The sequence below is a fragment of the Amblyomma americanum genome, chromosome 1 (assembly GCF_052857255.1).
Source record: "Amblyomma americanum isolate KBUSLIRL-KWMA chromosome 1, ASM5285725v1, whole genome shotgun sequence".
In the NCBI taxonomy this organism is placed as follows: domain Eukaryota; kingdom Metazoa; phylum Arthropoda; class Arachnida; order Ixodida; family Ixodidae; genus Amblyomma; species Amblyomma americanum.
This window is the reverse complement of record NC_135497.1, coordinates 298,455,211-298,482,487: the sequence shown is the minus strand read 5'-3', so window position 1 is coordinate 298,482,487 and position 27,277 is coordinate 298,455,211. Positions and strand designations below refer to the sequence as shown.

The 27,277-nt window shown below is 45.9% G+C and overlaps 2 protein-coding genes across 3 annotated transcripts in view; both read right to left on the bottom strand.

Moving 5' to 3' along the window:
• The window catches only part of LOC144115271 (fatty acid CoA ligase Acsl3-like), a 60,561-nt gene that overhangs the window by 21,320 nt on the left and 11,964 nt on the right, over positions 1-27,277 (bottom strand). Inside the window, exons 5-11 of one of the 2 annotated variants that reach the window (XM_077649580.1) lie at positions 24,937-25,043; positions 5,906-6,041; positions 3,698-3,775; positions 2,798-2,867; positions 2,636-2,694; positions 972-1,036; positions 784-855 (exon numbers count right to left, since the gene is read on the bottom strand). In XM_077649580.1, coding sequence (XP_077505706.1) covers positions 784-855; positions 972-1,036; positions 2,636-2,694; positions 2,798-2,867; positions 3,698-3,775; positions 5,906-6,041; positions 24,937-25,043 — 587 coding nt within the window. The remainder of the gene's footprint in view (positions 1-783; positions 856-971; positions 1,037-2,635; positions 2,695-2,797; positions 2,868-3,697; positions 3,776-5,905; positions 6,042-24,936; positions 25,044-27,277) is intronic. The other variant, XM_077649581.1, reaches the window with a different exon arrangement.
• On the bottom strand, positions 7,735-18,117 carry LOC144115272 (uncharacterized). Its single transcript, XM_077649582.1, has 5 exons — positions 17,774-18,117; positions 11,277-12,395; positions 10,821-10,881; positions 10,294-10,459; positions 7,735-7,983 (listed from the first exon to the last, which is right to left on the bottom strand). The coding sequence occupies exons 1-5, from the start codon at positions 17,858-17,860 to the stop codon at positions 7,863-7,865; spliced, it is 1,554 nt and encodes a 517-aa protein (XP_077505708.1). The 5' UTR covers positions 17,861-18,117; the 3' UTR covers positions 7,735-7,862.

The window sequence follows — 27,277 nt, the reverse complement described above, 5'->3', positions numbered from 1 at the left end:
AAAAAATAGGGCATCTGATTGCACAGCAGAAAGGCAAACGCCGGCGATAAGTAGCTATCGCATGTTCGTTGACAATAAAGCAAATAAAACAAGTGATTAAATGCAAAGTATCAGAGCTGTGTGCTATTCGCTGGGAAAAAATTTGTAAAGCGAATTATATATGACGCCGCCCCTTCCGAAGCCCTTATGACAGCCAGGTGGAAGCCGCAAAAAAAAATGAATTCAAAGCCACGTTTCCCTTCACCTTTAGGATGAAACTCTCACCCTGTACTAAGATCCATTGCGCTAATTCACTCAAACGTTCGCTCATTGCAAATACGAAGACGGTCTTAATCCTGTGTTAGGCGTCCGCTTCTGATGCGAATTCTTAAGATGTTCGCCATTACATGCGCAATACTAGGAGTGGTTGCTTCCAAATTTTTTTTGTTTCCTGATTTTGAAGCAACTCAAAAGACGACCCATTACATTTTAATTCCCCTGCGCATGATTCCACTGGGTCTCCAGGCCTCTGCGAGGGCGAACCATATAGCACGGTTAAGAAGACATTTGTCACGCAATGTTTTCTGGTGAACAGTGATCCGGAATTCAATTTTTTTTTTCCAAGAGACAGAAAACGCTAAGGCACATTTGTCGGAACAAAGGGATTAAAGGCAGGCTATACAGCACGGCTTAACGGTAAGTGTTTAGCAATTGTGTGAATGAGATAATGAATTATGGAAGGACCGTAATAATCATTCGTCACTTCAGTTTTTTTAATAAATAGACGCGATGCCCGCTACTCACCGGCACAGCGATCATACAGGTTGGCTTGAGCAAAGGAGCATCTCCAATGACCCCAGGCATAAGCGCGGGGCCCTAGCCAATAAGAAAGAAGGTATCAGCCAAGCGCTCAGCGAAAACGTAACGACCTCTGCTCGCAGCACGCAAACGTGCCTCGGTGCACCAAGTCAGACGATATTAAGCGGTTTTACCTGATCAGTAAGCGTGAGGGGGCTTGAGTAACCAATTTTCACGCCGAGTGACATGAACGAACACTCTGAAAAACAAAAAAAAAGAAAAAGAATTAAAAAAAGAGAAAGAAGATAAAGAAGAGGAGCGCAGAGTTCACATAACTGAGCGCAATGCACCAACCGTATCAAGGACAATGCCACAAACAGCTCGCTATAGGCAACCTGCAGTGACCTAGAAGCGCTGCATTTGTTCCACAACGAGCCTAAACACAGCTGTCGTCAGCCACCTGGGCCGCTGCAAACGCGAGGCCCCATTCTGAACGATCAGAGGCGAGCGTTTGGCTGGCAACTTTATTTGCCTATAGGTGCCCTCAACGCCGCCCAGTTGGCTGACGCACGCCACGTGCGGCTTCGACATGGCACGGAAGCTAAAGTGTATAAGCGGAGGCAAGGGGCTTGTCATAGCACCATAGGGTCTGCCTCTAAAAAAAAATGCTCGCTCCTCTCGCTAGGCGGTCTGCTATGGAGCTGCGGTCGCAGGTTGCCTGTAGCGAGCCAATAAAGCGGCGTGTGTGTGCACATTGAAGTTTGGCTCGTGCGTTTTTGTCACCTGACGCCTTCACGTATCGACTGCAGTTCAGCTTCTGGAACTGCTGTCGCAACAAGTATGAGTTTCCAGTTTACAAATTACACTTTCCTTTCCTGACACGCCACGACAGGCTCGCCGCTCTCGATAGCTTCAACTACTGCGTGCAGCACGCGAGCAGTCCTTAGCTTATTTCAACGGCCGTGGACTATTGTTGCAAGGTGACAATAAGCGCGATCGTGCTCGCAGATTCAGACGCTTACCCAGGATTACGAACTAGCGCGGTGCATTTAGATCAAAGGGAGGTGCAGTATTCAACAAAGCTGTTACAACGGGCTTTGCACAGCGTTTCACTGGAAGTATATAGATGACTGCGCTAATTCAAACTGCGAGGTGCGAGGCCTAAGCGCAGATCGAGCTTGCTAAATCTCTATTGTGCATGTCGGGAAGTGGTTCTACGACAGTACATGCAAGCTGGAAGTCCGCATCTTGCATCAAGCAGGTCTTTGAATAGGTACTTGGATAGGCAGAAAGTTGATTTATTAAGTCATCAAGCTCCTGGCTTGTTGCAGCTGTACGCGGGAGCAAAATGCCGATCTGCTCAGCCAGACTGGGTCCAACACTCGTAACACGACCCAGAGGCACAAAGCATGACAAATGGGAGCAATGACTCTAGACAACCCCGTGTAAAATTACAGCAAAGGTAAAACGATGCCTGTGCGGTGAGAATAAAAGTAGAGACATATCAGCTAGTTGACCCCGGAACTAAAGCGAGAGGGCAAAGGGCAGAATAGCAGTACACGAGCAACGTTATGTAATGCCCTTTGAGGCCTCTAAGGGTAAAATTAATAAATGCAATGAAATAAAAAATTACCTGGCGCACGTTAACCAAGGAATACAAAAAGCAAGCTATCAATGCAAAAAGCACTTCCTTACTGGCTCAAGATTATGACGCGCAGTCAAACAACAAACAGAGCAGAATGCCGCTGGTTATTCCGTCTGCAGGCCAGCCCTTTATAGTGCCTTTCGGTAGACGTTAACATATTAAGTGCATAGATGTTTTGATTCAGCTCCCCCCTCAGGCAACGGACGGACTTACCGACTGCTATTTCCATGACGTGTGCAAGAGGCAAAAGACCGATGAATGTGTCACCACTTCTGAAACAGAGAGAGAGAGAGAAAAAAAAGAGCTTGCTTTTGCAGATTGCTCACTGTCATTGGAGCCAATTTTTAAGCGGAACTGCAAGAAAATTATGCTTACGAGAACTCTCGCAATACACTGGCTGCGCCCATGATGAAGGCGACGACGTTGGAATTGGTTAGTATGACGCCTGCAGAGAGAAATATTTCGTGTTGCTCCCGAGCAACACAATGTCATGGCCGGTTCGAATAAGAACAAGCCTCAGTAGTTAAGGTAACGCTAATAAGTGAAACACAAATGGCACGACAGTGATGCCGCTCTTGCAAGGCCGTTGGAAGCTGAAGGACCACGCGGAATCATGCACTCGTAGTGGATTTTTCGAAACGCATAATGAATCAAAACCCGAATGGCTAATAATCTTATTGTTTAGAATAAAGCTAAGTCCCGTATTCTTGGCCGACTCAGCGGCGTTGCGCAGTGTGCTCTCACAGCCCTCGACCAGGTCGCATGACCCGCTTCGAGGAAACAGGCAGCGAAATAAAAAATATGCTGGGGGCGCGCGCGCGTTGTGTGTGACGGGCTGTATAGTAACAATTCATACCCGAGAATCGACGTGAGACGTTTCAAGTACTATCACGATCAAAATGTTACGGAGCGTGTGTTTTGGGAAAAACGTTTATTGCAGCTCTACCTCGCAACCCAGTCGCGTGGATGAATTCTCGCCAGCGGATAGAGCAAGTACGTCCCTACATACGTTCACACATTTCAGGTGACTGGATCACGTAACTGCGCCGAAATAATCTTTCCCACACACTCGCGTGCCGTAAACTTTTTGATCGCCATATTACATATTGCACTGCGAATCTCAGTATTTTCTTCGAACTTCCGTATTGACGCCCCGTTTTGATCATTTATAACTTTTATTTCTTTGCATAAAATTATCTGTTCGTTAGCAAAAACAAGAACGATGCATTTTATAAGATTCTTTTTTCAAATAGCGTGGGCCTATAGCCGCCTTACCTTTGGGCTGGCCTGTAGAGCCGCTGGTGTACATAATGATCACAACATCCTGAGGTGTTGGCGTCACTGGAGGCAAGTCTGAAAAAAGTTGCCACTCTATGAGCGTTGAGGCCATAGTCATGGTTTACATTTACGATGAATCCTGAAAGCGTAGACGAGTGAGCTAGTTGGGGGAAAGTGACGCAGGTCTTTTTTTTTTACATTTCTTTGAAAAAGTGCTATTTTTATATTTTCACGGGCTTATGATTTTGACCTCAAGTTGGCAAAAATACTTTACTTTTTTTGTCTGATATCTGCAGACCGATTCTTCAAATGTACGTTTAGCCCATTCCCGGGCATGCGACTTAGAGCGGCATGAATGGATCTTACTTTTTAGATTTTGCGGCATGCGAAAAGAATGAGAGAATAACAAGTAAATAGGATGCTAAAATAAGTACATACTGCAACTTCGATGCCAATCTGTAGTTTGGATTAAAAGGTTTATCTTTAATGCGTGAGCAGCATGCTAGGATGCAAGACAACGGCGGCGCAACTAAGACAGCACAAGAAAGAACACGACATATGCCCGCACTACCGGCTGCTTATTTGACAGAAATTAGGCATATTTATAACTCCGAAATCAGGCACGTGACACATCGCATGATCGCTTCGAATACAGCTGCAGCAACACGAAGGCTTGTAAACCCACGAAAAACCCTTGTAATCCTTTGCCCATAAAGTACTGCCATCGTTGTCTTCACAGAAGAGAAGGTAATTCTTAGCAAGAGCAATGTCAAGTATTTGTAGCGAAAGAGGTGTCAAACTATCAAGGAAAAGCAGTCATAATTCTTAGCAAAAGCAATGTGAAGTATTTGTAACCAAAGAGGTGTTGAACTACCAAGCAAAGGCAGTCAGAATACTAAGAAAACAAAAGAATCGCAATAACAACAAAGCCAACAACAATAACAAACGAAACAACACACAACGTTCTTTTTTTTTCGGCCCCGGAAGCCTGACAACAGCAAACGAAGGTTTCTTAACGAGACCATGCCATCGAAAAAATGTTTCGAGAAAGGTAATTTCCTTGTTTTGAAGAGCTGCATAAGTGTCCCCAACACATATGCTGCCTTTCTTGTTAATCAAAAAGGTCTTCGCGCGCCACCTTAATGCCACTTAGCACCGGCTCAAACTTGCATTCTTTGCAGTGGGGTGGCAAATTGGACCCACCCGCGTTCTCTAGCGCATTCTCGTTGTAGGCAGATTCTAGGCAGAAACTGCGATCAAGTGGCACGTGAAATACTTGGGCTTTTTTTATTAAAAATAAAAGCAGCGCATGCGTACGGGACACTTCTGCAGCTCTTCGAAACAAGGAAATTACCTTTCTCGAAACCTTTTTCCGATGGCATGGTCTCGTTAAGAAACCTTCGTTTGTTGTAGTTACTTTTCGAGGCCGGAAAAAATGGGCGTCTTGTGTTGCTGTGTTTGCTGCTGGCTTTGTTGTTACTGGAATTTTTTTTTCCTTTTGGTTTTTCTTACTGCTTTTGCTTTGATTGTTTGACTCTGATTTTACTAAGAATTAGACAACGATAGCAGTGCTTCATGAGCAAGCAATTAGAAAGGTTTTTCGTGGGTTTGCAAGCCTTCGTGTTGCTGGCTGCACTCGGAGCGATCATGCGATGTGTCACGTGCCTGAGCTCGGTGTTATAAACATGCCTCTTCTCTGTCAAATCAACAGTTGGTAGTGTGCGCATGTGTCGTGTTCTGTCCTGTGCTGTCTTAGTTGCACCGCCGTTTGCGTCATGCACCAACTCGATCAACGATCAGTTATTCTGAAGTACGCTAGGATATGCTTTAGAACAGAGTTCACTGGGGGGGGGGGGGGGGGGGGGGAATCTAGCATGCACCAGCAAGGATGCATTTTGTATCATCTTCTTGACGTCTTCAGTTTTTCTGACACAACGACCACGAACGTTCACCGCTGGCTGCACATAAGGGAGCTCCCCACAATGCCCGCTGTATAGTTTATCGAGAAGGTTGTTCAGGGTGATATCGCGCCTTCTGTCAGTGGCTGCAGATGACACTGTTAAATCCGTTTTATTCATGATTGTTGATTCTCTACAGCCTATTATAAGCAGCGCGAAACAGAAGGAAATATTTTTATGTCAAGTAAGAGTCAATGCTGAACGTAGCAGTAATCTGGCCCACGTAAGAATAAAGAGAGATGCAGACCTCCGGAGAATTTTGAATCTGTCAGCGAGTCGAACGGCAGCACAGTGATCGACCCCGTTGGAGGAGGAGGCTGCGTCGTGCCCCTCGCCGGCATGTACACGATGTGCGTCACGTTAGGTAGCCTCGGTACCAGCGCCTGCATGGTCGAAAACAAAACAGGAAATTAGAACAAGACACTGCAGCGTCTCCGATAAAACAGCATTCCTCTTAGCTATTTCCCTTTCATTTAGATCGTTACTTTCGATGGATTACAGGCGTTTGTCTCGCACAAAACTTCTATCCCTTCATCACACCACTTGTAATGTTATCGCCATCCTGTGCTCATCTTGAATGCAGTTCTAAAGATGGAGCCAAACTAGGAATCTGGCGGCCGAATCAAACATGCCGGTACAGAAATACCGGACTGTTACACAGAAGTTGTTGGTTTCGCCAAGCTTCTATTCCACACCTCGGTGAGCACGCGAACGGTGTTCGCCTGACGCGCCGAGAAGTGTTTGCTGGTTACGTAATTAAACTTGGGTAATCACCACCTGACAAGATGCACCCAAAAGAGCCCCTGAAACAAACACCGTGTGCCTAAACAACAAACTGCAGCTGCTTTAGTGCGCGGGCAAAACCCAATTATATTCGGCTATAGCGACATTCGTTATCAGTTCTCTAGGTGGACAGCTTTACTCGGGTGCCATTCACAGGTGCGAACTGCAAACGAAATCCCTGAAATTGCTCTCCCGCAGGGCTACGTGGCTGGCCAGTACGTGAAGCTACCAGACCGTGGTGCATGGTAGAGAACGAGAAGGGTGCCGATCAGTGATGAAATGCACTCACGTAGCAGGACGCTTATGAATTTCGCCGCCCCCGGGCCCCATGGGTATCGTTGACGAGTGCGACGTAAGGCGTGGTAAGGCAGGGGCGCAGGTGCACGCTCAGACACAGGGGTGATTTGAGGTATGTGAATTGGTTTGGTTGGCTCTTCGCATGCCTATCATTGAGTATAGGGAAATATTCGAGCTTGCGTTAAGCCGAGTTCTTATAGCAAACTAAACGCCTAACCACTCCGTTGGCCATGGCATCTGCGGCGCTACACTGTAAAAAATTTTTTCCAAAAAAAACAGACATTTTCTGGCAGCTGTCCTGCCAGAAAATGTCTGTACAGTTCTGTTTTCCGTTTTTCAGTTTTTCGGTTATTTTACAATGTTAGATTTTTATCATTTACCGAAAATCCCTGTAAAATTTCTGTGAAATTTCATTTTCTGTTTCAAAGCAAGTCTGTGATTTTCAGGTTTTTCTTTCTCATTATTTACTGAAAGCTTGTAAAATGTCTGTGAAATTCATTTTTCTGTTTTCAGTTATTCTGTTATTTTACAGTGTTTCTTTTCTGTCATGTACAGAAAATCTGTGAAATTCACTTTTCTGTTTTCAGTTATTCTGTTATTTTACAATGTTTCTTTTCTATCATGTACAGAAAATCTGTGACTGCAAATTGAGTTTAGTTGTCTGTTTTTGGCTGCCCTGTTAATTTACACACAATTTTCTTTTTGGGTTGCAGAAAATATATTTGAAATTCCTGCAATGTTCTGTTTACTATTAGTTGTTCTTTTATTACAATTTTTTTCCCCGCACAAAATACGGTTTCTGTGCAAGCACAAGGGCTCATTAAATTACAAATACGATCTTTGCGTCGTTTATACCAATGAAAGTGTGATATTACATAATTCGTTGCTCGAGGGAAGTTGCGTGTAGTAATTTAAGAATATCTAAATATGAAACGTTTGCACAACACACTGATTTTCATCAGTATAGCATTGCCTGAGAACCAAAAGCCAAGCAGCTTGATATGAATGAACACTTTATTAAATCGAAAGTCACATCAGCATCAGCAGTCTTCTATAGCTCGAAAACTATTTCTGAGCCCAACATAATAAAATGTTATACAACACAAGCAACAGAAACTAAAAATCTAAAAGTCATAGTCTTTCAAAGCCGTTACGAGTGCAGCCACTCTTGGTGACAGGCAGTGCTGCTTCCCGCCATTCTTTTGCACCTTTGTTCCTCTTGCAGGATTAATACCTGCAATAGCCCTGAAACAAAGAGCCACGAGCTATCACTAACGACCAGGCACAAAAACTTAATTTTTATAGTTGAAAGACAAAAATATATTCGTTCTACACTTGCACAACCACTCTGACAAGGGCGGATGTGTTAAAAAAATCAGGTCTCATATATGATCCGCTACGTAAGAGGGGTAAAAGCTAAGTAAAAAAAAAACACTAATATCTTACCTGTTCCCACCCAGAAATAAAACTCTAGCTTTGTGAGGCGTCACTTTGCTGCTAAAACCTTCTTTTCAAGCTCCTCATAGCGATAAAGTAGCAAGATTCGTTTTATCAACAACCACAGATCAGCATGACTCACAGGCAGTGCTGGGCGGAAAGAGCATACGATGCTTCTACAATGTCATTGTTTACGAGGCATGTGTTGGAGTTTCCGATCATACAGGTACCATTGGAAACAGAAGTATCTAGGATGCTACTGAAGTCATTTAAGCACCTTGCTTCTCAGTGATCACCTCATTTTACTACCACATATTGAATAACTTGAGATCGACTTTCATCTCCACAAGTGAGGTTTTGATCCAGTGGGTAATGATAAAAGTGTCAGACTCGTTCGTAGCTTATGTACCCTAGGAACTCATAGCCACTACAGTACATGTGGCCCTATGAATGAGGAGGATTGAACGGATAAAACAAGGATAAACGTGCTTTAATAAAACGTTAGGTCTCTTTTGCCTACCTTGCTAAAACGGTTTGCCATGTCTGGACGCACCCCTCTCATAAAAAACAGCCTGAAATCCATACCCCGATTCCATTACCTTAAGTGTGTGTGTGTGTGTGTGAGATGCGGCAGAAAAAGAGCGGGAGAGACATTTTTTCCTTCCGATTGATATTTTATATACAGGGTGATTTTTGTCACTTTTGAAGATATGTTTTAAATACTTAGCTACGTCAGTGTGGTCTTCTGAGCTGGACTGTACAGCAAGGCAGACATTAGGTGCCTCAAATGTATCTGTAGTTACATAATTAACTTTGACTGACTTCTATTTTTCATCTCAGAAGCAAGGTAGGTTATGTTGCAAAATTGATGGTCGTCAACTTTGAATATGAGCTGTTTTTAAATACTCCTAAATGGCAGTATCATTCCAGACATCGACCAACAAAAATACACATACGGAAGCTCGTTGAGTCAGCTTTCCACCATTGCATATTCATAGAAAAATCGCTTCTCGCACTTCTAATGCATGCAGCAAGTACAGGCACAGTTAGTGTATTTTTATGATGTATAAGTTAACTAGATTTCGGCAAGAATACGATGCGCAGTTACGGCATTGTATAGATAGGTAAAGTGGGCCAGCCAATTGAACAAGCTTTCCTTTGAAATACATTGCCGAGTAACAAAATTTAAAAATAAGCCTAACCTTCGATGTTGCCAGATAAATTTTGCAATACAACCTTCCCTTTAAAAAGCAGAAATAGTAAAGTTTGTTAGCTAATTTAAGCTGATTAATCGTCTAATTATTCATTCTTATGAAGTACATAATGTCCACTTTGCAGTACAATCCAGCACAATAGAAAGCACCGGCGCATTTCTCACACTTTTTAAAATAGAAGGCTGCAAAGGTTAAAAAAAAATTAACGTTTATAATACAGTTGCGTGCTTGTCACTTGCTTTGTTTTTGGTGTTGTGGTTTATTATAACAAAACAAACAAAATACCTGATCTCAGACATTCACCTTTACTAGAATGCATCCTTGCCTGTATGCTCTTGCATTAGCCTTCCAGCAGAACTAATAGACAGCACACAGGCGTGATCCCAAGCTGCTGCTGTACTGTTAACTATAGAGATAAAAGGTTTCTTTATGACGTCTCGCTGTTTGACACATATTTTGAAAAATGAGACTGGATAATGAGGGCATGTTATTACATCAGTCAATGGTAAATCAATTATTAATTTCTTGTACTACAATGTTGCTAAAACTCCCTACCTTAAAGCAAATTTTCTTCGCTGCTGCTCCTATACTACAGCACACTACCAAATATCTTTAGCATTATTGTGTCCCAGTGCTAGTTCAATGCCAAACTGAAGAAATGCCAACTTTCACCTCTATAAGCAAACTTCATTGACATTATGATATTCTCGATGAACACGCACACTGTTCAAAAAGCTTTTCAGTTGAAGTGCATTTTCTTCACGTACACTCAGTTTAGCAGCGTAGTAACCGCTTTTCTAAATAAGGTTTTGGAAGATTGGCAGACTGCAGTATGCATTTGCACAGGGCGTGCTGTGACGTCAGGCAAGTGTACAGGTGAGTGAACATTGGCTTCAGTTCTTACCTCTGTGTGAATTCCAAGCACAGGCTCGTCTCCTTCTGGTACTGGATGTTAAAAGCAAAATGGGCAAAGAACAGCAGCTTGAAGGCCTCGTCTGGCTTCGATGCATGAAGCACTGGATGGGTGTCCACGCAGATTGTGTATGAATTAGCAGTGAGAAAAGTCCATCCTGGAAAAGAGTTGGAAGGAAGCATTATTATTCGCTTTGTCCTTCTGTTTTTATTATGTCTTTCAGTTCCACGTAAAGTCTCTTTATTCAGAGGGGTGGGTCCATCACCATTAGGTTTAGGAGGATAAGTGAAAAACGAGGAAGGGATAACGACGAAGATTGCATTGACCTATATATGATAGGCACATCGAGCCAGCAATACTCATTAAGCATTTCAATCAGCGGGAAGTATCTTTTAATAAATTGCATACATTTGTCTAATATAATAAAGATTTGCATTTCGGACAAGGTAGCACCATATAGTGCATTTTTCAGCAATTTTTTTAAGAACTGCCCCTTTAGTCAGTCATCAGTATCTTACCTTTCACGCAGATGAAAGGACAGCTTGGCAGATCCCCCAAGTCATCGTCGCTGGCCGTCTCCTTATATGAAAAATCCAATTCGCATGTGCATTAGCATTAGGATCAGTCAATGGCATGTAATAAAAGAAAAATGTTGCCTTAAGTCCTCAACACAGACGCCATTTCACTTAAATATGAGTTACCATTGCGTCGCACACTAAAACACACCGCAGCAAGTCTGCTGGCTTTGAGGATAAATTTTTGTTTATGGGCAAGGTTGACATAAAACTTCCAGATTTTTCTGTTATCTCAGTACAAATGTTAGAGACGTGGGTAAAACAACCACTGCACTACTGTTATAAAAGGCAGTGCTGACTTGGTTATTGGGAGGAATAAATTAATGGGACACTTCATATTGTGCATTAACGTGCGACGACTGCAAGGAAATAATGCAAACTACATTTGTCAGTTTTTACCTCTGTTAGCTTGTAGAACAGCTCTTTGTCTTCTCCGAAGATTGCGAGCAGTAGTAGTGGCATGGCTTCGTATTCAACTGCCATTGACTTCCTGTTAGTTTTGGCAGCTTCTATTTCTTGGAGACAAGACTTCACACATTCTTTTTTTACTTGGCTGTGTGCGTAACGAAAAACTTGCCGTCCAACAGTCTTTAGTCGGTCATCGAAAGTCTTTGCAACATTTGAGCCTAGCAAGATGTTTACGTGGTTGGTCAGGTGCTTTGCCTGAAACAGAAATGGCCAGCTTCGCTCAATGTCTCGAATATTTTTGGATGCATTGATAAGCGGACGTTGTGATGCATAAGTCTCTGACATGAGCTGTGCAACCATGGTCTCATCTGGAAACGCAAGCCTGAACTGCGACAGCAAGTCGGCTTTTTTCTTCTCCTGTGAGTCAGCAGTCTCGTCAGATGGAAGCTTTGGTTGCCATGCCACACACCCATATGAGTCTCTCTGAATCTTCACTCGTTTGACACTCAAGTCCAGTTCATCGTCCGGTTCGAACTGATGTGGCTGCTCAGAGCTTGGCCTTCGTTTGTTGTTAACACAGTTTTCAAGTTTCCACAAGAGTGTCTCAATACCCGAGCCAATTACTGCCCCATTTAGGGTGTCCTCGAATGTCTTCGGGTAATGGCTCACAATTTCAGCTGCGATGGCCCTCAAGATCTTGCGACCTGGCTTCCTGTTTATGGCAAGAATATGGTCACTCACAAGTCGTACCATTTCATTCAAGTCGCTCTTTACTGGACGCTTCCCTTCTTGGCAAGCCTTCATAAGCTGTGGTGGGAAAACCTCCCAAGGTGTAGAAAAGCTTGCACACTGTGTGCTTGTAGGCGACTGAATGTCGTTGGGAGAAAGTGACACTGGTGGGTTGGGCGTAGCCGCTGAGTGAAATCTTTGAAGAAGAATCCTTCTGCTGACGGGCTTTAAAAATTGCAAATCCTCTTCAACCACATACTTCAGATGTTCCAGGGACTCTACACCACATTGCTGCAGCTTCTGGACTGTCAGCTCTACAATCTCCTTGTCCAGGGCTGGCAGCCAGTTGGAAATTCGTTGTTCCAACTCCATTGCAGCTATCTGAAACACAGTTCAAACTCCATCAAGTAATCCATGCTTCAAAACAAAAACAGGATAACTGCAGCGGGCAAGGTTGTACTGAATTAATGGTGTGTTGTCAAGCAAGCTGTCGAGCTCAATGCACTTGATTGGACCGTCATTACTTAAGATGTTAAAATACTGCATTCCTGGTTCATACGATGTACGAACAGCTTTTACAAGAAAAAAATGCCGGGCATCTTTTGACAGGATCAGCTGTATTTCCCCAAACTTTAGTTCGCCGTTCTGCCGTGACATTACAACTAGCATTTTGCACTCATACAACAGACCCCGAATAGTTGCTCGCTGTGTTGAGAAAATTTCCCCTTCATCAGAAACAACTTCCCGAACTTTGTTCTGAATTTCAGGACTGCAAAGGCTGATCATGAAAGTAGATGCATTGTCGAGAACATCAGTACTGCTTCCTGAGTTCTTGTAAGCTTGGAAAAGCTGATGCCGCTGAGATAAAGTCAACGTCAAATTCTTGAAATTTTGACAATTTCTAGCACATTTCTTGAAGTAGCTGTGTTTGCTCTCGCATCGCATTGTCCACAATCTGATCAGGGGACCAAACTGCATAATAAGCATTGGATAGTGAAGAAGGTAATGGTGTTTTGGCCTCAATGGAATATTTGGGAACAGAGCTGCTCTGCTGGTCATGTAATCTTCGATGACATCTTGGAGCCTCATAGCCATTGCACTCGTAACTGCTGGCGCAGTAACTAAAAGAACAATTTCTGACAGCAACAGAATCTGCTTCCAGACCTCATTCTCTGTAGACTGAACGGAACCGACTAGGAAGAGGGGAAGAAAACGAACCATATTCCAGTTCTGAATAGCATGGCCTCCAAGTGATTTCTTTACAGGAACCTCACATGGTCTGTCATTGAGGTCGCTGTGCTTAAAAGGAAAGCCACCTATACGGTTATTGAGATCCTCTAGAGAAATCCACTCACAAACTGTGACAAAATATTGTATATACAAAGAAAGGTCGAATGACACTATGCCTTCAAAAAGATCGTGTGCCAAACAAGGGGGAAGCCCTGGTGCACAAACGTCGAAATACTTCAGATCGTTGAACAAAGACCTAAACTTTACTCCCTTTTCTGCACTTAAGGAACTATCGGCTGCTAAGGTTAGGACAGCACTGTTGTAATTGTCTGGTGTTCTCAGCTCGAATACACCTGACAATGCAAGTGGAGAAAAGAGGTCTCTTCTTTCCGCCAAACAAAACCTGCAGATGTGTGTTGCATTGCTAAAGTTTTCAACAAAGCCACCAATTCCATGGCTTCCAAGATTGTCACCGAGGATTGCGCACACTGTGCCAATCAGACGTGTGCCCTTTGTAGTGACGACTGTGCCTGCTTCGAGCTTTTTCAGATCATCAATCAGGGGTGCAAATATTATGTCTTGACCAAAGTATTTAAAGTAAGTCTCACTGCAAAGCAAGCAGAGCTTGATGGAGTCAGTTGAGCATCTCTTCCATGAATAAAGATTGCCAAGAATTAAATAAACTGCAAGCAGCTTGTGCTTCTTCTTCGCAGGACCGAGTGGGTTTACGACTTCGAAAGCATCCTGGAAAAGAATTAGCTTTAACGCTTTTGGATGATCCTTGTAAAGTAAAATAGACTTGAAAACACTGCCATCGGTGAAGTCTTTCATTACTCTGTTGGTGTTTGGTAAGAGTTCATCACACTGCTTAACCACAGCTTCATTTTCTAGCATGGCCTCCAGTGTTTTTAATACTGGCACGTAATAGAATGTTGCATCCCTATTTCTTTTGTTTCTTCCCAGTAGTATTGTAACAGGTTCCACAAAGAGAAAGCGTTTCTTGAAATGTAAGTTACGGGTGTGCTTACTGCGGAACACACCACCCGGATCTCTGTGCACAGCTAAGACAAGATCTGCTTCAAAAGCTTCGTCGATTATCTTGTCAACTTCTTCACTGCACACAACATGTTTGAGCCTAGCTTTAAGAATGGAAGTCATCATCGAAACATTAGCGGTCTGAATGTCATATATAGCCTCTGCTATCAGCTGCACAGTGGATGAAGGAACGTGACGCTCTGACAGCAATCTCAGGTATAGATGAGCGAAAGCATCAGTAACATCGTCACTGCATGTTTCCTGGCAGTCTCTGGGGGAACCTTCATGAGTACTTGCAATTGGAGCTTCTTCAAGCTCGTTGTCCCAGGAGTTCTCAGCAGACTGAATATTTCCTGTGACAGCTTCTGAAGCAATTGCACTGACCATAGTTTGAACCTGCGATTGTGGAGCTGAGTTTGTGGCCTTTACGTGGTAGCGTGAAAGGTGGGAGGAGAAAGAAGCCTTGTTCTTGTACGCTTTGCTGCAGTTCTGAAATGGGCACTTCACCTCTGTCCCTTCTGTAATGTGACATTTCAAGTGTGCCACAAGAGATTTATAATCTTTGCAGAGCTGAATGCAGGCATCCACAGAGCACACGAAGTCACATCTGTGAACAGTTATAGCACTGCGGCTTTCGCCTTCTGCACGTCGTGCTTGTCTGTGTTCACGGCATATGTGGCAGTACACGCTGCCGACTTTACGGAACGTCTTGCAACAACTTCGAAAAGGGCACTTGACGCGGAACTGGTTCACATTTTTGTGCAAAGCGATGTGCTTGTAGAAGGAAGAGAGGGACGAAGTAATGTTGCTGCATATGCTGCAGGAGTACATCGCTGAAAAAACCAGAATGGAAATAATTAAATTTTTATCCACATAACTTTAAGATTGTTAGCTATACAAGGATAGAAACTGGGAGAGTATGGGAGTATGGGAGATGTGCACTTAACCTGCGCCACTAGTTCTTGCCGCCACAGCCGGAAGTAAGCCACCTTTCTTATTTTTCGGCTTTAACGCGTCGCCTTAATTGTACATTTTTTGTCGATCGTGATGCTCATCCTTCCTGCGCTACCACGATTGTACATACGTTAGATAAAAATTGCCTTGAGCTCAGTATGATCAATCATTAATTGGGAGAGGCCTCGCATGCTGACTTTCAACCAATTAGTATAGCAGCACCGTAGATACTAATTTGTACTGTGAACAGCATGCATTTGAATACATAAGCTTGAACACACCTGTACTGAACATGGTAGGAGTCGTTTTCTTTTTTTATACTGAAACCCAAACAGTGCCTTACATTGGAGCTGTTATTTAGGCTTGTTCTCTGATATATGCATCTGTCACGCAAAGTAAATGGATGATCAGTGTTAGCTAGTCCACGTTGTACTTCTATCGTCGCATTTGCTTTGAATACCGCGGCCATGCACTAGTGCGTGATGATTGCGGTTTTATTTTGGCTTAGTTACAGGCTCTCTTGACTGAGCTGCAGCGTGATTGCGGATGCCTTAAGTTAGTATCTACTACTTTACAAAGGCCGGGAGCCTTCCGCTCAGGTTGTGAATGCATTTCTGCCAGTTTTTTAGCGCGAAAGCACTAATCCGGATGTTCCTACCCCAAGAAAATTCTGCTCTTGCTTACTTGTGAAGCAGCTGCATAGCAGCAGCTGCATAGGAACACTATAACAGTTAGCCAAGCATAGTGATGACACTGTGCCTATACATGATAGCCATAACCAGGGTCAACCATGACCCGAACATGAGTTAACTTGGAATTTGGTGCCCGGGCCACCGCCAAATTTCAGCATGGTTCAACCAAAAATTGACCTCAGCCAAACTGGACCAAAACTGATTATAAGTAATCAGTTTTATTCAATACAAGTATATTTAGTCCTCTGCAATGTCCATTTCAAGTACTATTAATTTGATTACGTTCGGAGAATTTTGGTTATTTAAGTCACTAATTACTCTGTACTAATTAGCGGTCACTAGTCAGGTACTACTAATTGTTAAATTATTATGTCAAGTTCAAGTACTGTTGATTTGGTTGATTTTCTGGTAATTTAATTCCCTAATTGCTTTTGACTAATGAAGGGTCACTTATCAGAGGTCACCATTTCTCCTTTACTACCTCCAGGTCAAATACCGTTTGTCTGATTACATTCGGAGCATTTATAGCCATTTTATTCACTAATTGTTTATCGCTAATTAAGGGTCGGTAATTAAGTGTCAGTATTTAGTCCTTTACTACCTCGAGTTCAGGTAGTGTTCATTTCATTGTAATTTAAGCATGCTGTCAAGCATCTACGCCGTTTGCAATTCTGCGCCAGCCTCCGAAGAGAACTGACACGTGCGGGTGACCGACGACCCGTTCCCCGCATAACATGCATCTCACCGTCCAGAACTGTCCGTAATACGTGATATAGTCCAATATGGTAGTCTCATTAGCCGAAAAACAGATCAAACAGCATATTCAACATTAAAATTTTCCGATTATATTTCACAGCCATAGCAAAAGCCATGTGGAATCTATTTGACGCTTATGCCGATACAGCGGCGGCGACCAGGCCGCCGAGCCTACTGAGGCGAAGACATGCTCCACCGCAATACACGGGGGAGCGCAGGCCGCGTAGCAACCGCAAAGCTGGAAACGAACGATCCACCTCCGGGTCGACGTTGCTTGTCGACAGCTAGGCAAGGGCCAAGACCGTAGCTTTGTTTACTCGAGAAAGTTCGCGTACGCATGCAGAGTCTGAACACTCGTGAGTTCAAAGATACCGTGAGCCGAACGGCCTCCGCTCAGCCGTAGCTCCGCGTGAGCAAGATGCGATGCCGCTGCATTCGAAACAACAAGCTGACGCAGGGCTGGAATCTCGCGAGACTGGTTCGGCTCGCGCGAGTGGCCGATGCGCCGGCCGAATGACGACAGTCGGCGCGGCGGCCAATGCCGCGAGCTGAAGCTCAAGCGAGAACCCGAGCCCTGGCAGATCTCAAATTTAACGCACACACCACGTTAAAACACGCTGCAAAGATTTCAGATAGCCTTTAGAGGCAATCGTGAATGCGATGAAAATTAAGGGCTGCGTGGTTGCGGTAGCGAGGCCGCGGCACGATTTAGAAGCTAGCACAATGAAATATGGAATAGACACACGACGCTTGCCGCTACGGCGGCGTCCGCGGCGGCAAGTGATTCGCGCGTGAGCGCTCGTCCTGTTCGTTTTAACTTTTAACTGCGTGTCAAAGCTGCACCTTCACCATGAACAGTTTACGGAGCGTAGGCAGCTTGAAACCGCAAGGCGGAGGATGAAAGTTACGCAGGGCTAGGGCTTTCCCGCTATTTAGTGAGATGCGAGCTATGTGCCCATGCCTTAATATTTCGCTACAGTAATCCACCTCCATCGCACGCAACATCTACAATATAGTTTAGAGATTTCCACCGGTGACACAAAGCAAATCACACTGTCTGTATCAAGTGGCAGAGATTGTTTGTTCACTCACCTTTCCAAATGAAACGAATAAATCGATGCACGAAGACACCAAACCCCTCTTCATGCGGAAGTCATCTTGCGAAGTGCAGCTCCGCATCAAAAGCAATCACATAGTATTAGTTGTGCGAAAAATTTAGTTTACTACACTCTAGGCTTTAAAAAATAAACGGATGTTTTTAAGGTGTTCAGGTGCATTATTCGTAGCTTACTTCTTAATAGAGACGCACGTGACTAGACCACGGCGGTCAAAAACAGAAAATGTCTGTTTTTTTGCTTGATCACCTTTCTGTTTTTTCCAGTAACAGATTTTTTCCGTGCGGCAACAGTAAATTTCTGCAAAAACGCCTGTAATTTTACACACTTTTTTTACAGTGTAGCGGTTTGCTTTTCCTTGAGTGGACGTCGGGTTTGCAATGTGCTGGCTAGAGCGATCAACAGGACAGTGCGTTCAGAAATGCTGCTCAATACTGAGTAGTATAATGTCAGTTGAGTTTTAGCGGCGCATTGTAAACTCGGATCATAATTGTCGAAGACAAGGTAGTAATCGAGGCTAATCACTCGACACGGTGGTTATTAAGATGATTTGATTCGAACGCATGAATACACAGGCCGGAAAATGGAAAAGCGACATTCCGTAAACTGCCATCTAGCTGCAGGGGCACGTAGTACGCCTTGACTGTTCCAAAACGGAGAGTAACGATACAGAACGAGAGAAGTGAGACGTGGAAGTGAAACTCAACGCGACGGTGTTCGCTGCACGAAAAAGTTTGGGGGACACTTAACCTCTGCCTTTAAGGGTATGACGCGGCAGCGGCTCCTCTTGGCTACGCAGACACGCGCATTGTTTCCACTTTTACAATTACAATATTTATGTGAAAGACCACACGACATGCATATAAAGCCCCGCTTTAACCATTCAAGCCGTGCGAACGTGCCTGCGTGGCGTAGCGCTAGTGTCTGACTCGCAAGCAGAGGGCCAGGGGTCCGATTCTTGCGTAGGCTACGTAGGTGCGGTTACTGGGAATACAGCGATGGGACTCCTGCGTAGCAGCTTGAGAGGCAACGTTGGTAACGAGAGTCGTCTGCTCCGTGTTTATACGATGGTGGGCTGTAAGACGGCGGCTGACGGCCCGTGTGCTTTGCGCGTTGCTCGCGGTTTGCTCCGATGACTGAATATCCGATGCGCCGTTGGAGTGGCAGGCGACATCTATGGGAGCCTCTTATAACAACTACCTTTCCGACCCATCCGGATTTTTCAATCACGCCGACGCCGGATTTATGCGACGCGGGGCCCTTGAAGCTCTGTTGCGTAAAATAGAGGAAAATAAGCCGCATAGTCAATTGAGGGGGACAAAACTTTAGAGTATAAATGAACTACCGAACGAAAGCAACACAAAAAAATTGACAGGGCGGTTACCACTGTGTAACGCGAGAGTAGTTCATTTCGAGAGTAATTGGGATAATTGCTTGATCGAAAAACACGCCCTAGTCAAACAGGAAGTGTTCTGGAGCAAAGTTGCAGTGTTGCCAGAAGAAAAAGCGGTCGACAAACTTCTGTATAGCTTCAGAGCTCTGTCTAGCATTCCAGACATACCCGCTTTTCGACTAGCTCTCCTCTCCAGTCCGCCGCTCTAGGCGCGTGGCGCCACCAATGACCCTCTCCTCGGGCGGCGCGTTTCACAGAAGCTGATGCAGATGGGCCGTGCTACATTGCTCCGTTCTCGCGTGCTCTCCCTCCTCCTTCCACTGTAACCACACTCCGGATGGTTCCCGTGGTAATCATCCTTCCGTTAAGCATTCCAACGCTCTCTCCACATCCTCCTGCTTCAACGGCAACCTTCCTCCACCTACCGGTTGCACCTTCTTACGCTCTCGCTATACGCTCCTCTTTCCGCAATAATCACCATTAGGCTGGGTATTCATCCTCTGTCGCCACACCCTCCACTTTTCACGGCAACCCCCTTCCGGATGGTTCCTTTCCTGCGGTAACAATCTTCCAGTCATCCCTTCCTACGCTCTCGCCATACCCTCCTCCTTCCAGGGTAACTACTCTCCGGGTGGTTCCCGTGACAACCACCCACCGGTTTGCGCATTACGCTCTCGCGTACACTCCTAGCACTGTAACTATTCTCCGGTTGAGGATTCCTCCGTTCTCGGCACTCCAACCTCCTTCCAAGGTAAACACATTTCCATGGCGGAAGAAAAGAACTCAGAGGAGGTGGTTACGTCGCATTGTTTGAAGCCGGCTCCCCCCTGCGCCCCCCTCCTACTTGGCCGTCGTCTCAGCGTGTTTGCGCATGCGCAGCAGGCAATGCAGCAGACAACGCAGCTGCGCCCAGTGTTACTATTGGCTGAGGACACCCAGTTGTCCTTGAGAAAGCACGTGACTTCAGGCACACATTCTGGTGTGCAGCTCGGATAGCGAGGGCCTCTCCTGAGTTTTCCTTCCTCCAGGCGTCTTTCGGACAGTTACCGTGATAACCACCCTCCGGTTACGCTTTGCTACGCTCTCTCCATAATCTTCTCCTTCCACGGTAGCCATCCTCCGTGTGCTTCTCATGGCAACGCACCATAGAAGGAGGAGGGAATGAATTGAGCGTAAGGAGGCGCAAGCGGTGGGTGGTGCCAAGGGAACCAGCCGGGGGGAAGCTACCCTGGAAGGGGGTAAGGGTTACCATCGAGGGTTACGCTGTCACCATACCCTCCTCCTTCCAGGGTAACTACCCTCCAGTTGATTCCTGTGGCAGCCACCCACCGCTTGCGCCTTTTAATGCGGCAGCATTAGAAGGGCCATCAAGGAGAAAACTGTCCGGCGGCGGTGTCGGCGGCGTCGCCGTCTGTGTGAAACTTCTGCCTCGTGTGTGGTGTTTAGGTGGATTTGCCTCTCTCCATCTGTCACCTGTAAACCGTTTCCGGTCCTCTTGCACCTATCCCCTCCCCCTCCCACCTTGTAAGAGACAGGAGGGACACGCCGGACGAAAAATGACTCAAGAACAAAACTCAGACAATAGTAGACCTGCATGCAAAATATACAGCCTCCCGAAGAACTGTGCGCAAAAATAGAGCTAGCGAGAGCTATTCCTTCTCGCATTGCACGGCAAGAGCAATCTGGGCCGCACAATGCCTACATGTGGCTGTGTTTGAAGCAGCCGCCTGCCAGTACATCGCTTAACCGCTGCGCCACTGCGCCGGTAGTGGTACAAGGACTCGCCGCGATCTATGACTGTGACACATTTTGAGTAGTTGCGTAGTCGGAATTGTAATAAAATAAGAAATGCAATCATGGGGGAATTAAAGACAACACACTCAGAAATGGAATAGAATCAGAACTAGAATAGATCGGTGAGTGAAAAAAGCACGCTATCGCATTTCCTCCGCATCAATCTAATTTATCGCCCCTTATTTTTTTCTTTGAACGCGAGAGCGTTAGTACTGCCATGTGGAAAGAAAGTGACCGGCGTGGGTGTCTGCGTCGTCGACCGTTCGAAGCTTCGCAGCCGGAGTAACCGGCCGCTCCGGCAACCCAGATGGGGCACCTATAGATCACGTCACCTTGTGGAGCCGCCACAACCTGCCCACCGGATTGTGAGCAAAATGACCACCGTGGCAGGTGGCAGTTAAATTAGACTCCTCGCAAGAGGAAGAGCAACGTGGGTCCCACAATCCCCACCGGTGGCAGCACCTGCCATCGCGGGGCAGTGGCGCATCGCTCAACCGCTGCACCATTGCGCCAGGAGTGGTATGAGGACTCCCAGCAGTCTGTGACTGTAAAGCCGAGGATTACCAATTGCGCATATACGGGCATTAATCCGTTAAAGATATCGCGTCATACTCTTAGGGCGAAGCTTAATGGCGCGTTCACACCTCGGCATTCGGCGGCGAGGGCAAGCGAAATCCGCCGCCGCCGAAATGCTACCTCGTTCACACTTCCCGGCCACCACGTCGCCGCTCGTCGTCTTTTTGTCGTCTGCTCACGGCGTACACAGATGTGGCAAGAGGTTAATCGATGCTGTCTATGTACCATAACCGTATGCACGCCGTACGCTAAGTGGGGCTATTTTGCCCGAAGTTACGCAACGATAAGTTTAGCCTAGTAGCGCCATCTGGTGGCTAGGAGGAACCATTGTCGTCAACAAACCGACGCCCCTCTTAAGCCTAAAAGGGGCAGGATCGTCGCTCTAAATAAAGAAAAGCAAATTTATTACTCCTACGTTTTCTTATGGGTGAGATGAGACGGAGAGAAAGACTGGTAGCCCATTTATGGCCAATGAACGCGCTGAAAGAGGCAGTAACAACGACAAATAAAGTCCGAAGTGAGGCGTCCTGCATCGAAGGGCGCCGCCATGTTTGTCGCCGCCGCGGGAATGCAACTTTGTACTCGCCGGCCGATGAGAATCGGCGGAATTATTTCCGGCGGCAAAAATCGGTCCTGAAGAGATCGGGCTTTGCGCTGGGTATTTCGGCGGAATCTCTGCCGCCGTGGCGGATTGCTCTCGCTCTCGCTGCCGATTGTCTAAGTGTGAACGCGCCATAGGTGTCCCCTCCGGTTATTCTACGCTCTCGCCATACCCTCGTCCTTCCACGGTAATCACGCTCCTAGTGGTTCTCATGACAACGCACCCATCGATTACGACAACGACATACTACGGCATACTACTACTATGACGACGACGCGAAACCCAGAAGCGGGCGCTTAACAGCTGTCGCTGTGAAAAAAGGAAAACAAAGCGCACTCGGTGTGGGTGGCTGAACAAAACAGCGTGGAGGTAAACGTAAATGAAAGGTGCAAAGCGTAAAAAGAAACCGAATGGCGCTATGCACGCAGCATGAAGGCGATAGAGAAAGCAAGGCAACGGTAATGTCATAAACGGCACTCCAAATCACACGTCTCGAAAAAGGACTAAAGAGGACTTGCAAGCTTAGTCATGCCGAGGCACACGGCCATGCCGAAAGAACGATCAGGCACTTTCGAAAGTCGAGCGCCCAGTAATAAGGCACGGCGGTGCTTCGGACACTGCTCTGTCCGGCGCTTCAGGAGCGGGAAAGAGGGCGTGCAACGCCGCTTTTCTTGTTCACGTTTGGCTTTCTGCCTATTTTCATGGACGTTTTCATGTCGCCCGCTGGGCTTGCGTACGGCTCGCTGAAGAGCAGACGCGTAACTTTTCTCTCTCAAGAGGCCAGTGTCGTTCGGACAAAGGCCGGCACTCAACGAGCTTCAATTACAGCTCATTACCCGAAACCGCAACGTCTTGTCTTTGGATCATGCTGCGACGATTGCGTGACGTAAAGTAGCCGAAACACTACGTGAGCGAGGAATTTATTAGCGCAACCGTATAAAATGAACAAAGTACCTAGCGATTCCTCAATTAGCGGCCAAGACCCTGAAATCACAGACTAAGATGCACGAACTTAGCAGCGCAAACATAAACCGTTTTCTGCGCCAAGTAGGGAAACAGCATTTAAACAAATAAAAGCAATCCGAACGTTTCGCGGGAAGTAATTCCTTGAAAGAGTTATCATGAATGGGGGAAGCTCGGCTCCGTCAGTCATACCAACCCGCTCGTATGGGTCACCGACCACGTCCTCAGTGCTGCGCGCCGGACTTGCCGTTGATGACGTCTTGCGACAAAAACTGTACGCACGCTGTCGTCAGTGCTACGCGCGCTTTCATGTAACTGGGGCGCCGCCTGTCGCGTACCCTCGGGCGCGTGCGGTGGCCGATGACGCTGGACGCGCGGGAGTCGACGCCTGGCACGACCGTTCGCTTCATCTGGCCTTCCAAGAAGCCCCCCGTTCCCCCGATGAATTAACAGCGGGCTTCCCATACGGAGCACCGGCGATGGAGAGACCGATCGCGCCGAAGCATTGCGCGCGTCGCGAGTGCCCAAGGGGCCGCCCTGAGTCAGGCCATTATGGGCTGCGTCTTCTGGGCGCGTTGTTTTTTTTTTTTTGCTCCCTCTCTGGCTAATGTACTTGGCTGCCGCTGACACAGGCGTTAACCGCATACAGTTTCTCAAAATTTTCCGGAGCGTAAAAAGGAGCCGTCATATACTAAATACGAGGTTCTTGAAAGGAGCGCTTCGTTCACGAAGAGAATGCCTGGAAGCGTGAACTTCGCACTGGACTTGTCCGGAAACGTGGATTCGGCTGCAGAAATATGGCTGCGCCTCAATTTCGGACGCGCAGAGTTAACTTCAGGTGATTATATTGTTCATAAACGTTTAGATTAAAAAGCAGAAATAGTATCCCTATGACTAAATAGCTATTCGCGCAGGCTCGATAATTTGGCGGAGAGACAGAGCTGTCCGCCCCCCCCCCCTCCCTCCCTCCATTGTGTGCGCATTAAATATTTCAGATCGTACGTTTTTCTCTTCTTTATTATATATCCTGGACGTAAACGTTTGCTGTTGATATTTTTTATAAACGAATATCTCACCTTTAGGGATTATGAATTGACAGAAGTAGATATTTCTGAACACTATAGTATACATTTTCGGGCGAACACTAGCCAAGACAAATAAGAGTATGAACTTCCTGACATATCCGTGGTAGACAAACGATTGCAGCGCGAGTTTTCCCTCTTGGTTGGATGCATGAAGATTTATGATTAACCGCGTGCGTTCTTTCAAAACTGCAGTAAAATGCATGCTTTTGCATTAATTACACTGTTTTAACCAAGGAGGGGAAGGGTGCTTTCCTCTTCTTTCTATTTTTTTGAGGAAGTCCTCGAAACACTGCGACCTCTCGTGTGTCATAAGCTCCTATGGCGTCGCCTCGGCTGTCTATCGAGCTAAACTGTGAAAATTATCCGCTTCTCATCCGCTGCCACCGACGAACCGAGACCATCAGCAGCCCCAATAAATGTCTGAATAAACGGCTCCTATCTGAGGCGAGTGAGAAGACCTTCCACAAAGAAAAGATCCACTTTCTTGCGGCATAACTACACAATTTTCGCCTTGATTGTTAATGCAACGTTTCAGGTTAATGTAAACTCAGATTCATTTTTCGAGAGTTCATTCATAGTAATTCAGCACTAACCAACATTCCCGTGCGAGTGACAAATCAATTTCGATGGCACAACACTGAAAAGGGTGCTTCAAAGGAGTCTGCCCAGGGGGGGTTATTCTTTACTTTTTTTTTATGGGGAACAATAGAAGCGGGACAGCACCGTACCGCCAGCCTCTGAAGCAGTTCCTCCGATGTGATGACAGTTTTCACCTCCGTTTCGTTTATGCCGTGAACAATCCCTTCATCTCCAAGCGTGGCGTAAATGGTGCAGACTGCGGAGAAAATGAGGACAAAAATGTCGTGAATCAAACGTTCAACCAAACGCGAAGATCTCTTTCTCACATGATCTCGTCACTTTTGTTAAAAAACTCAATGTCACCGTCAAGCGCGCCTCCAGTCTGCTCTTTCTGTGTTGATGCTCGTCACATCTTAAGCTCTTAACTTAATCTTCAGCAAATTGAACATATTCGCATCGTTACAGATTCGATCGAGATTGCTCAGATGGGCAATTTTTAAAATCAGAATTGTGCCCCATAACGCTGTTTTAAGCGCACTTTTAATACCAGTTTACTAAAACATCCGTCCCGCTCGAAGAATTACATTCCCGTCAATTATGCATAGCATTTTTTTTATAATTTGGCCAACTGACGGTCATCAGTCTATTGAAAGCGATGACCGAAGTACAAGATGATACACGTTTGTCAAAGCACTGCGGAAGGTTTCAAATATACGAACACCCATAGACAGAGCCAACTGCTTCACTGCACACGGCCCACTGTCCACGGCACACACTGGCGCTGCCCTTGGCTTCCATTTTTAAATACGTTAGCATTTACGGTCGAATGTTGGCCACTTTAGTCATCGGCGTGGTGCTTATCGGTAAGTAACTTCGCTGGTCGACCAATAGACGATGCTGTTATCACAGGCCCGGTTTGGCGATGCGTGAGTGATTCTTTGTCTGGCTGCTGGCGTCTAGTGCGTTTCGCGAGCTGTAGAGTCCTCTCGTCTCCCTTGTTCACCTCGTGTGCGTCCCACCTGTACCGAGTGTTTCAGCACGCTTTCAAGAATTCCCCAAAATAGGAAGCTAGAAATAGACGGCGAATGTATTTAGGAACAAACTGCCAGCCATGAGGGATGTCAGTTGCGATAAAAACCACACTAATTAGGTAACTACTTAAAGAAAATTCACTGATTACCTTATTAACCAGCACCTTCGGGTGGTCAGTGACAGCAGGGAGCTCGAAGTCATCTCGAAGCTCGAAGTTTTTCTTCTAAAAACTGTTGTGGCATCACGACGATGCCACAACAGTTTTTAGTAGAAAAAATCACGCCTCAGTTCCGGTTTTGTGCGAAAAAATGCGTCCGATTTTTCTCGCGTTGTACAGCATTAAAGAAAGCCTTTTTCTTCTTTTCAAAAACCAATATGGGATCTTTTTGTCTATGGCTTCGAACTCCTCACTTACATTAACCAGCAGCCGCGGGGGCTCAACGGTTTTGGTGCTCGGCTGCTGGCCCGAGAGACGTGGGTTCGACCGCAGCCGCGGCGGTCGCTTTTCCATGGAGGCAGAGTTCTAAAGGCCCGTGTACTGTGTGATGTCAGTTCACGACAAAGAACGCAAGGTGGTTGAAATTATACGCAGTCCTCCATTACGGCGTCCCTCATAGCCTCAGTCACTTTGGGACTTTAAACCCCCTAAAACCAAAACCACAATTCGCATTAACTACCGTGCAGTGTTACTTTGAAAGTTAAAGTTAGCGCATTAGCTGCATAGAATATATTGTGTTTATTATAACTGACATCCGCCGTAACAGTCCAGTTTGTTCCTGAAAAATATATTCTTCTATATCGATTTCCCAATATTTAGCAATTTTTGAGCGTTCAGCTGAAATATCCGAATATATTACACCCTGATCGCAAAGCAACAGGTCGAGAAGGATGTCGTCGAGCGTAAGTGAAAGCATGCCAGGGCAGAGCGACAACATTGCACTAGAACTGAGGAAATGTGGAAGTTGCGTTTGAGCAAAGTTTAACAGGCGAAATGCAACAAGACAGCTCGCGAAACCTTCTAATGCGGAGGCCTTCCAACCAATGGCCCCACCAATTTTCATGACGTTGCGATTAAGCCGTGGTTAATCGCCTGTCGCGATAGCTCTACAGGGGATTAAGCACGGACTGACCACGACGTCATGAAAATCGGTCGACGCCATTAGCTGGAAGGCTTCCTCAGAGAGGCACTTGACGTTTGATCTTGAGTTGTATCCGACTATATCGCTTTTCAATGCCCGCAGCGGTCTTCACAGCAGTTCCTTGCGCATCATATACCTCGGACCCTTCGTTTTCGGGATTTGTTTTTTCCTGAATTCGGGGGGGGGGGGGGGGGGGGGGTAATAATTGGTCGATATTTTCAGAGCTGAAATTCGGGTGAAAATCGAATTATTCAGCGAAAAGTTCCTTAATTCGTTTTTTTTTCAGAGGGGGGGAGGAGGGGGCTCATTTTCATTGTAA